This window comes from Juglans regia, chromosome 7, assembly GCF_001411555.2.
Source record: "Juglans regia cultivar Chandler chromosome 7, Walnut 2.0, whole genome shotgun sequence".
Taxonomy (NCBI): Eukaryota; Viridiplantae; Streptophyta; class Magnoliopsida; order Fagales; family Juglandaceae; genus Juglans; species Juglans regia.
In genome coordinates, this window is record NC_049907.1 from 32572117 (window position 1) to 32583557 (window position 11441).

An 11441-nucleotide genomic window follows, 5' to 3' on the forward strand; every position below is an offset into this window, starting at 1 on the left:
AAGGCCAATATAAGAAGCATTTGAGAAACCAACCATAACCAACAACCAATCTCAAAATAAACCCCCCACCTTTACCTCAACTAATGGCCAGTTGCCTGCATTCCATCCTCTCCCTTTGCTTCCATTATATCATTGTAACTTTAGTACTAAGTTTTATTCCAAAAGTCATTCATTCCTGGACCCTAGACTCAGATATTCAAGTACTCCGCACCCTCAAGCATTCCATTGAACCAGGCTCCATCCCCTCGACATCTTACCTTAATAGTTGGGACTCCATGGTGGATCCCTGTGACAGCATGGGCGAACGGTTTCTGGGAATTTTATGCAGTATTCCCCTTGACAATTCTTCTAGCAGGATAATAGCAATTGATCTCGATGACGTTGGATATGACGGGTATCTGACACCATCGATTGGGAACCTTACCGAGCTCACTATTCTCAATATAAGCAAGAACAAGATTCGAAGAACAATACCAGAAACCATAGCCAATCTTAGAAAGCTCACCAGACTTTCACTGGCGGACAATTGCCTCACAGGCACCATTCCTACAGAAATCACCTTGCTCAAGAATCTTGAATATCTAGACATTTCAGGGAACAGACTGTCTGGCTCAATTCCGCCTGATATTTCTGGATTACGAAGCTTGACCTACTTGAGTATGTCAAACAACGCGCTCACGGGCACAATCCCTGACCTCACGGGATTGTGGCAGCTGAGCACTCTAGATCTTAGTTCCAATCAGCTCTATGGGAATTTGCCATATTTTCCTGTGAGATTGACAACACTTACTATAAACCGTAACATACTTACAGGCCACATCTCACCAGTAAAGAAGCTCAAAGACCTTAGTTGGTTAGACGTGAGTTATAACAGGCTCTCAGGCATCATTAGCAAAGACATTATTTCATTACCTAGACTGGTTCACCTCAATATTTCAAACAACCGCTTCACTGCAACAGAGATGGTCAGCTTTTCTGGGGAAGAGAATCCACCACTGCAAGTGCTTGACGCAGAAAATAACCAATTACATGGTCATTTGCCTGCCAACTTGATCAAAATTCAGAATTTATCAACAATTAATCTGGCACATAATCAATTCTCTGGTCCAATACCACAACCATATGGAAACAAGCTAGAGCGATCATGGAGAATCCTGTACCTAGAGAACAACTTTCTGTCAGGAAATCTTCCACCACAGTTCATTACTCGTGGACAAAGGATTACAGGCAGCCTTGCAAGAAACTGTCTTGTGTGTCCAATACGGATACCGTTATGCCAAGGAGGGCAACGACCAATTTCAGAATGCCTTAGGCAGAATCATAGAAGCACATAATAAAATTGTATGGTAATGTCATCGAGAAAAGTAAGAAACCTTGTTAACTTTCAAGAAATAAAATTTATCGAAACAATGTAAGAATTTTTGGTTCATAAATGAATTTCTGATTATCTGTGATTCTACTCTCCCATATGATTGCTTCTAATGTTACAATGTAACACCGCAAACATAAAACACACTGAAAGAAAACTTTATAATTGTCTATTCTTCTGGGAGCAAAGCACAGTAAGTCAATACAAAATCAAGAAAACTGCCTACAACATTTTAGCAAGTGCTATGAACACAGACCATTTCTAACTACATAAAATGAAACATCTACATTAGCCAATGAACACTAATGTTGCCAAGCCATATGAAAAGTGGGAATTGAGCCAGAGCTATAAAGAGCAAGAGATAGTGGTGCTTGCTCGAGTCATAACTCCTCACCTCTGCAAAGAGGACTCTCTTCATCGTTTTCACCAAGAAGATACCCATGCATAAACAGGTCCAAGGCATCAAAAAATAGTATGAGTATCCCCACATTATCTTACCAAGAACAGCCAAACACATCCCCGTGAAAGTATACCCTGCATAAGCCACAATGTCCAGCAGGGGTGCCTCCCCACTACCCAATGATAGCAATGTCACTTTCAGAAGTGCAACTTGCAAAAACCACCCAACCAATCCCTTGATGAACAACCAGTTCAGAGCTTCTGGGCTAAACCTGTCAATAAATGAAAAGTTTTAAAGGAAATGTTCAGGCCAAGCACAGAAAAGGGAGGTGGAGGGTTGGAACAGTATGTAAATCAAATGATTCGAGGTCAACTTGTAACATGAAAGAAAGATGATGCCAAAATTACAACGTAAAAATGATTTTACTAGATCGGATTTCGCAAGTGACCATGAGGAAATTTGGGTAGCTATCCAAGATCAAAGCAACACAATGAAATAAATCTTTCAGCCGCTATTGAAGAAAAGAAATTGCTATCTCCACTTGGTTTCTGTCTTTGAACAGAAGGATAATTCTTTTTGCTTATTATTTATAGGTAAAAAAAAAAACTATCCTTCTGTTCAAAGACAGGACATTGAATCAGGGGATGTAGATAATTCAATATCCCATCAGGGAATCAGTCAATACTTCTACCAAAAAAAAAAACAGGCTTTGTCAAGCCTATCCAAGCTTTATGATTGATTGCAGAGGGGAATATCTCCTCCAATAACAAGCAGGTGCTGAAAAAATCATGTCCAATCAGTAAAACATGTGGTCTCGACTTCTGACAAGGGCCACCCAACACTGAGCAATATCAGACCCCATTTGGAGAAGTGCCAGCTCACATGTGGTACCTCAATTTACAGTCTCCAGTCCCTTTCTACTGTAACACCCATTCTTAACAAGACAAACTAATACACATTTTGGAGAGAACTTGAAAAGCACTTTCCAGCTTTTGTTGAGGCCTAAAAACAGGAGAGAGACGGGGAAAAAACACAGCACGACCCCTAAAGCATGGGTGGGAAAAACAGGAAAAGACACTTGTGCTCCAGTAGAACTTCATAGTCCACAATAGAAACTACAACCATTGCCATAGCCAGCGGGCAACCACCTAATACCACTCCACCAACATAAGTAACATCACCAGGGACACATTGAAAATCTTATTTTTGAGAGAGACCGCCCAAAAATACTATTTTTTGATAATGAAGAATCCCAGAGACCGTGCAATTGCAAATATCATTTACCCAATTAAATCCTAGACATGTGTAGTGCTTTCCCATCACACTAATCGGGTAAATCATCGGTGAAATACCGATGGGACGTGATCCCAGAAATTGTTTGCACCCAAAGGTTCGAACTTTGGACCTAGAGGGCCTCCCGAAAATACAATCAAATAGCTTAAATGTTAGTCCAAGATTTAGGTCAATATCAGCACTTCAGAAATAATCCAATTATTTTCGGTAACAAAAAAAACAACTCCAAGTAAAGGGAAGTTTCCAGCATTGCCCTGTTCATTAAACAATGAAGTGAAAGATGATTGTGACCGTGAAAACTACAAAATGCAATAGTGGGAAAAGAGGGAACAGAATGACTACCGCATATCACACTTCATATTTTTACACACGCACACATATTAAAGAAAAAATCAGGCACTTACTTTCCGTGGAGACCCAACGAGAAGCCAGCAAGAACAACGTAGGTACCAAATGCCATAAATGGAATGTATAAATCTGGTGCATTTATATCATAAATTGGGGGTTTATATGAGAGCCTGCCCCCTACTGGCTCAGTTATCCGTGTCCAATGGCCCTGAAGAAAAGGAAGATAAACGAAAAATGATATAACTACTGTTTAAATAGTAATAAAAAAAATGAGTTAACTAAGATAAAACAGAGCAAATACTGCTTACCCTGTGCAGGAATGGAAACAGAACAAGCTTTAATTTGTTCCTCACATAGTGGTCATTCACTTGGAAATAGTATTGGGGATCCGAGAAATACCTGCTTATCTGTTGGATTTGAGCACAAAAATGTTAATATAAAAGACAACAATACATTAAGATTACAACAAAAAATTTGTTTCTGCATATGACAAACTAGAGATTTTAGGGACTAACTCAATGATTTTATGACTTTTATACAAGGGCCTTACATGCATAAAAAACGGAAGAGTAAAATGTATTTTACACAAGGAACTAACTGAATAATTAGAGGACTTACGAGGTCCTTATGTACATCAAAAAAAGAAGTTAAAAAGAATTTGATGGCCTAAAATATGGACAAAAACAAGAAAGAAAGATGTGCGTGTGTGTAAGGTGATTGTGTTATAAGATGGGACCAAATTAAAAAAGATACATGTGATCGATCTTGCTGGAAAAAAAAAATAGTTAAGATTGACTTAGTTGATAATAGTAGTAGTCATAATTTTTAGGTGGCATTTTAGATATATCAATGACTCCTAACAATTTTTTAAGGTGGTTATAAATTTTACTTGAAAAAGAATATACTCATGTCAGATACAAGGTCATATGCTTTCCTTTGTATGGTGTCAAAACAGATGAAAGTTCTAAAAATAAAAGCATTTGTCCATTTAACTTCCCATATCACTCTTTTACGTTTTTTTTTTTTTTTTATAAGTAAACGGTAACTCACTCATACGAGAACGTTTAAATAGAAGTGTATGTTTTGTTCATATGTGTCATTTGAATACTTCCATCTATTGTGTGACGAAGCAATTATCGTGAAGAAAAATTATTATACTCTTTTGAATTTATTGGGATGTCCTGAACTACATACTCCAGCACCATAATGCTAGATAAAACACGACGAGTCAATTCAACGTACATGTAAAGTCACGTTACCCTCAAACAAGCAGTTTTGAATGTTCAGATTTGCCAATTCTGAAGCTATCAAAAACAATAACATTATAGGGAATGGACTTCGGGCCATAAGGCTCCTCCCATAAACATCCGCATACCACATTAGAAAGGTGTCAATGTTCACTTAAAAATGGTTGGAAGCTAGACACTCAATTGAAAACTTCAACAGCTGCTTTGAAATTTTCCTCTATGGTCAAAAGCACCTTCTAAGGACAAATACCTACTTATAGAAACAAAGGTGTTTGTATTATTGTTGGGGGGGCCGGGGGGGAATACTTTCGTATCATTGAGAGGAGTAGGAAGGTTACTAAGGAGATGGTGCTCAGCCATGCCAGCGCTCATTAGCTTGCAAATACAATGGAAAAATGCTCATTATCGGAGGGGAGGAAAGAATTTTGCAAGATGTATCATGATGGTAACAAGGCATTTTTTTCCTATCAGCATTTAACACTTTTGGGAGTTACTTGGAATTAATAGATTACGGTGGCAGTGGATGTTGAGGTCTCCTAGCGATTCCAAGAGGAATGGACGGAAGGAGGTGGCAAAGTTTTCCTATGAAGCTAAGGCATGTTTTGTCCATCCCAAAAGATAAGGCCCAAGCTTTGTCTCTATGTCTGGACAGGGTGTTAGACAAAGGGAAGGAGATGGAGAAGCAGTTCAAGTCATATGCAAAGGTTGTACAGAAACCGACGAGACCAGCCGTCGCCGATGCGGACTGACCGCTAGAGTCTGGAACTGGTCGAACCCGGCAAAGAACCAGTCGGCTGACAGTATAAAATTAAGGAAACCAATGCCGGCCGGTTCAGTTTCGGTTTGAACCAAACCTAAACCGTCAAACCGGCCAATTATATATATATGTTCATATTATACATATATAAAACAACGCAGTTTCACTTAAGTAAGTGAAATGGCATCGCCTCTGCAACTTCCCACTGGCGGCCTAGTCCGCCACTCGCCTCCTTCACAGCGACGCCGACGGCAGACCAACGAACCACACCGACTCAGGCCGGTTCTCAAGCAGTCTAGACGTCGTCGGTTTTGGACCGAAACCGCGCCGAATACGTCGGTTTTCAACCCTAGTGGTCTGTCGAATACTGGCTCAGTAGAAAGAGAGGAGCAGGGGGTCCTAATTTGTTTGAAAGAGGAATTGGGTCTTTTGAAGAAGGCGGTAGAAGACCTTATATCTAAAGTGGACATGGGCCTGGGCCAATGCATTAATGGACTGAAGAGTAAAGATGAAGGGTTGGTTAGAAATCGGCTGAAACTCTCAGGCCCAATAAAGGCAAAGTCAATTGGAATGGCCAAATGCATCCAACAACCATGAACGTGATGCTAGAACAACACTGGCTAGGGATGCCACAGAACCCTGCGCCTGTACCCGATATTGAAGACGGTAATTGAGGAGGCTGTTCAGAACGGGTTGTTGATGCAGAATTGTGAACCAACGGGAGGGTCAATGAACTATGGGATGACACAGAGTCGTATACCGGAGTCCTCTAGGTTGACTCTCTCGTTACCACTCCTGCGAAGGTGACGTCCCTGGCACCAGACACAACTTTAGTGCGACCTCTCAATGAGAGAGTGGAAACGCCGGTGAGAGGGTTTGAGCACTGTGGGGGTGGCACAAAAACCTGCACCGGAGACTTCTGAGCTGACAACCGACCTTTGTGCCGTGAATTTGACTGTGCTGGTGGCAGAAAATGTTTGTGTAGTTGAGAAACAACTACCTGTTAATTTGAGACAAAACCAATTGGGGAAACTTTACATACGGCGAGAGAGGCAGAAATGGAAGGAGCTCTAGTTATATTTGAGTCTAGCAAGGGAGGGTAGAAACAATAGCTATTGAATATGGTGGTGGAAGGGAGGGAGGATGCAGGGAGGGGTAGGACAATAGATGAAGGGGCAGAACCCATTCCTCTAAACTCGTTTCACCAAAGCGTGTCAGATTGGATAATTCAAAAAGCTATGGAGATTAACCATTGTATAGGGATCACATGCGAGGGTTTCAAAGATGAATTCACGGCATTAATCACAACTATAGAGGCCAGATATGCACACTCCAAATCTGATACATCTCTCAATTTGGCTAAAAATAGGGAGAGAGAACTCAAGAGGCTTACTTGGGCAATGAAATGATGTTGGAAAGAGGAGCTCTAACCGAATGCGTCTCAAGGGAAGGGCAAAGAACTCTTGGAGGAGCTACAATGTCTGGACGGCGAGGAGGCAAGAACTCTCTCTGAATCTAAGAGAACTCGCAAGAGTCAGATAGTCACAAAAGTCAAAAGAGTAACGTAGAGGGAAGAGATTTCTTGGAGACAAAAATCAAGAGCACTATGGCTCAATGAGGGAGACAAGCGCACGAAGTTCTTCCATCAGGTGGCTAATTCACATAGGAGACAAAGCAATTTCCTTGGATCAGTTAATCATCAAGAACCACATCATACAGCATTACGAGCACCTTCTCTCCGAACAGTACGCATGGAGACCGAAAGTGAATGAATTAACTTTTGCATCGTTAGACCAACAAGGCTCGGGCTGGCTCTAGTGGCACTTCAAAGAAGATGAAGTGTGCAAAGTAATCTGTGGCATGGCTGGTGACAAGGCTCCTAGCCTTAACGGTTTTACCATGGGTTTTTTCCAAACTTGTTGGGAAGTGATCAAGGGTGACATTATGAGGGCATTTCAAGAATTTTATGCTAATGACAGGTTTGAAAAAATTCTTAATGCTACTTTTTTAACTCTCATTCCCAAAAAGATGGGGTCCGTGAATGTTAGAGAATATCGTCTCATTAGCCTTGTGAATGGGTTCTACAAGATACTTTTAGAGTGTTAGCAAATAGATTGATTACGGCGAAGGAGAAGTTATTTTGAAGTCTAAAAAAAAATGCATTTATCAAAGGTAGACAAATTTTAGATTCAATTTTAATTGCAAATCAAGTTTTGGATGGGTGACTCAAATCTAGAGAACCTGGGTTACTTTGCAAATTAGACATGGAGAAAGCTTATGATCATGTCAACTAGAACTTCCTACTTTATTTACTTGCAAGAAGTGGCTCTGGGGAGAAATGGTGTGCTTGGGTAGCGTATTGTATCTCTACAGTTTGCTTTTTCTATCTTGGTGAATGGTTCGCCAATGGGTTTCTTTGACTCCTCCCATGGTTTGAGACAGGGGGGCTCACTCTCTCCATTACTTTTCATAATCTTCATGGAAGCTCTCAATAAGATGATTTTGGTCTTGTGAAATGTGGTTTTCTCTATGATTTCTTGGTAGGGAATGGTGATTATGGCTCTATTGATATTTTTCATCTGCCTTTTGCTGACAATACTCTCATCTTTTGTGGAACAAATCTTGGGCATATCTAATCTTTAAGGGCTCTCATTCTTTGTTTTGAAGCTGTCTCGACTTTGAGAGTTAATTGGCTTACCATCGGGAGCTCCCTTCAAATCAGAGAGGATTTGGAATGTTGTGGTTGAAAAAGTGAAGCACAGATTGGCTTCTTGGAAGAGATTGTACTTGTCTAAAGGTCGTAGGCTCACTTTGATTAAAAATACTCTTTCTAGCATACCCACCTATTTTTTGTCCTTGTTCCCACTCCCCACAAAGATTGCCAAACGTATTGAGAAGCTAGAACGAGACTTCTTATGGAGTGGGTTGGGGGAAGAGTTCAAATTTCATTTGGTAAATTGTTCAATTATTTGTACACCAATTTCTGGGGATGGATTGGGGATCACAACTTGATGAAGTTCAACCAATCTCTTTTGGATAAATGGTTGTGGTGATGCCAACCCGGAAGGGGGGCCCTATGGAAGTCCATTATAGATTCGAAGTTTGGGGAGGATGGTGCTTGAATGAAATACGCAGTCCATATGTGGTGGGCCAATGGAAATACATTAGAAAAGGCTAGGAGATCTTCTTTAGACATGCACATATTTGAGCTTGTGTCAAATTTTGGTACAACAAATGGTGTGATGAACAAAGCCTCCAAGACACCTTCCCTATCATTTTTTGAGCTTGCACGAGCGAAGAGTGTAGCGATAGCTGACCTCTTGATCTTCTCTTGTGGCTTCCCTCAATGGAATGTAGACTTCATTAGGGTGGCTCGAGATTGGGAGTAGGAGGCTATCACCGATTTGCTTCACTGTACTCAGTAAGCATGACTAAGGGTACCATAGACAAGATGAATTGAAGCCCCTCCAAGAAAGGTAGATTCACAGTCCGATTGTTCCACCAAGTTCTAACCAGCTCTGGTATAACCACATTTCCATGGAAAGAATATATGGCAAATGAAAGCTCCTCTAAAAGATGCTTTTTAATGGTGTAACATTCATACCACAAATAATCTGAGGAAACATTGGGTAATGGCGTTGGACTAGTATTGTGTGTAAAAAAAATGATGAATTAGTAGATCATCTGCTTTTACATTGCGAAGTGGTTAGGACCACATAGGATGATTTTTTTTATTTTTTTTTTTGCATGATTGGATTATCACGGATCATGCCTCTTAGGCTAGTGGATTTCCTAGCAAGCTGGAGAGGCCTCCAAGGTAATCCACAAGTGGCAACAATTTAGAGAATGACTCCTAAATGTACGTGTTGGTGTATTTGGTGGGAGAGAAATTATAGGAGTTTCGAGGATCGCAAGAGAACAATGGATGAGCTTAAAGTCTTTTTTTTAAAACCTTGTTCTTATGGGCGGGGCTCATTGATTTTAATGGATTAAGATCCTATTTGAATTCAGAGATGAGTTGAATAAAATATTGTTAGAATATTATTTTTTAATATTATTATTGTTTTGGAATTTAAAAAAGTTGAATTGTTTATTATATTTTGTGTGAAAATTTGGAAAAGTCGTAATGATAAGATGAGATAAGTTTCCAATGCAAACTGGGACTTAATGTCCATGATTTTCTACTTTCAATTGTAAACCATAGTTAGGTACTTCTCATGTATACTTCATATGTACTTGGGCTTGCCTTATCTTATGAATAAAACGTCTTGATTACCTATATAAAAAATGCCTTTTAATCCATTATATAGATATACAAATAATAACACTTAGAGCACAAACTTCTTAATACCAACAAGACTTCAGGTTATCATAAATATTATTCTCCTTCAATCTTAAACAAGAACGATCACTAAGTCATAGCCTTATAAGCCACTTACGTTGCTTTGCACATATTCAGAGCTCGATCCTAAAATTTTTTCTCCATATGCACCCAATCCACCTCTGATAAGCCCTGAACCGGCTCCATAAAATGCATTTCCAAATGGGTTAGGTTGAGAGTTTATCGGTGGTCCTGGCACACCAGGCTGGGCCCCAACATTGTTGTACATTTCTGTAATTGAAAAATAAAAGTTACAGTTGCGCCCAAAAAAGAAAATCTCAAGAAGAAGCTCTGTTGCGATGGAAGATCTCTCCTTTGACGACTCAAGGAGTGTACTCTTGATAACTTTGACACCAGAAAATTTCAGACTCCAATTAACAGTCGGCAGAGGGGTCAAAATATAAAATGAAGCATAAGATTAAACCCACATAAGCCATTTGTTGCAAACAGAGATATTTAACTTTCTAACAGTTAAAATAAAAATCTAAGATAGTCCGAAAATTTACGCTCATGTCCGAGCCAAGATAAACCTACAAAAAACATGTCCGAGCCAAAAAAAAAATCCTAGCTCAGTAGAATCTATATCGAATAGAATAAATCCGTACCCTAAATTCAAGCAAGAAACGAAGAGCTCCGAGACCCTAATCGAGTATCTGATTCATGTATTTTCCAGAAAATTCACAGAGATCTTTGACCCTAAATCGCAAGTATAAGCAATCGACGTAAAAATCAACTAAAAATAGACTCGTATCTAATAAAAATATCTACATATATAGGTCAGCAGATACATACATATATCCTGTATATATATATATATATATTCACAGAGAGATGGATATGCAAGCGTACCGGTGGAAATTCAGGAGAGTTTTCCGTGTAGCAGATCTGAGCTCCGGGGGGATTCCCGTGATGGATTTGGGTGCGTCCGCGGAAAGGCACAGTGTCAACGTAGAGGAGAGAGAGTAATAAGAGAGCACGTGAATAAATGGAGTGGGTAGCACCTGCGACGCACGTGAATCTGTACTTTTTTATGGCCTTTAATTCTCGCATCACTTGACCAATAACACGCCGACATACATACGTAACAGAAAGGGTAATATAGATTATCCTCTACTACTTATTTCTTATTTTTTATTTTTTTATTTAATAATTAAAAAAATAATTATTAGTAAAATTATATATTTTTTTAATTTTTTATTAATGATAAAGTATGTTAACAAAATATTTAAAAGAAAATAATAAAGAAATAAAAATTTCAAATATACTGTAAAGTAGTAAAAATATGATAGAAAAATAGTAAGCCTATCATTATCTTAATAGAAAATGTTATGCCCTCTGTTTCATGTGTCCTCTAAAAGTATCTTTTAACATATTTTATTATTTATTATTTTTTTTTAAATGTTTAAAAACGTTATCTTTAGTGAATTTATGTGTGTTTTTTTCTAAAATTAGACAAATAAAAAAAATTAAAATATACTAGGAGTACTTTTGGGAGGCATCTTTAAAGGGCAACCTAGCATCACCCATATATAGAATTCATGTAAAAACTTATTTAAGGGTCAACCTAGCATCACCCATATATAGAATTTAGACTCTACATAAAGTGTTTAAACCGGCCGACACCAGTCGAAATTTATCGTACCGGA

The 11441-nt window shown here is 39.1% G+C and overlaps 2 protein-coding genes across 3 annotated transcripts; one reads left to right on the top strand and one right to left on the bottom strand.

Moving 5' to 3' along the window:
• Window positions 1-275: 275 nt before the first annotated feature.
• Window positions 276-1334, top strand: LOC109005461 (putative leucine-rich repeat receptor-like serine/threonine-protein kinase At2g24130). Its single transcript, XM_018984411.2, has one exon. The coding sequence runs from the start codon at window positions 276-278 to the stop codon at window positions 1332-1334; it is 1059 nt and encodes a 352-aa protein (XP_018839956.2).
• Window positions 1335-1418: 84 nt separating this feature from the next.
• Window positions 1419-10798, bottom strand: LOC109005477 (protein YIF1B-like). Of its 2 annotated transcripts, XM_018984441.2 has the most exons (6): window positions 10645-10757; window positions 10401-10491; window positions 9854-10026; window positions 3719-3817; window positions 3467-3618; window positions 1419-2040 (listed from the first exon to the last, which is right to left on the bottom strand). In XM_018984441.2, the coding sequence occupies exons 3-6, from the start codon at window positions 10022-10024 to the stop codon at window positions 1653-1655; spliced, it is 810 nt and encodes a 269-aa protein (XP_018839986.1). In that variant the 5' UTR covers window positions 10025-10026; window positions 10401-10491; window positions 10645-10757; the 3' UTR covers window positions 1419-1652. The 2 variants fall into 2 exon arrangements, with proteins under 2 accessions (XP_018839986.1, XP_018839985.1); XM_018984440.2 differs by lacking the exon at window positions 10401-10491 and having other exon boundaries at window positions 10645-10798.
• Window positions 10799-11441: the final 643 nt, after the last annotated feature.

Coding starts and splice junctions, on each gene's coding strand:
- LOC109005461 (XM_018984411.2), top strand. CDS start 276: ATGGTGGATCCCTGTGACAGCATGGGCGAACGGTTTCTGGGAATTTTA.
- LOC109005477 (XM_018984440.2), bottom strand. CDS start 10,024: ATGTACAACAATGTTGGGGCCCAGCCTGGTGTGCCAGGACCACCGATA. Junction 3,818..9,853: donor CTGAATATGTGCAAAGCAAC/GTAAGTGGCTTA, acceptor CAAATCCAACAG/ATAAGCAGGTATTTCTCGGA. Junction 2,041..3,466: donor TCGTTGGGTCTCCACGGAAA/GTAAGTGCCTGA, acceptor ATTTATTGACAG/GTTTAGCCCAGAAGCTCTGA.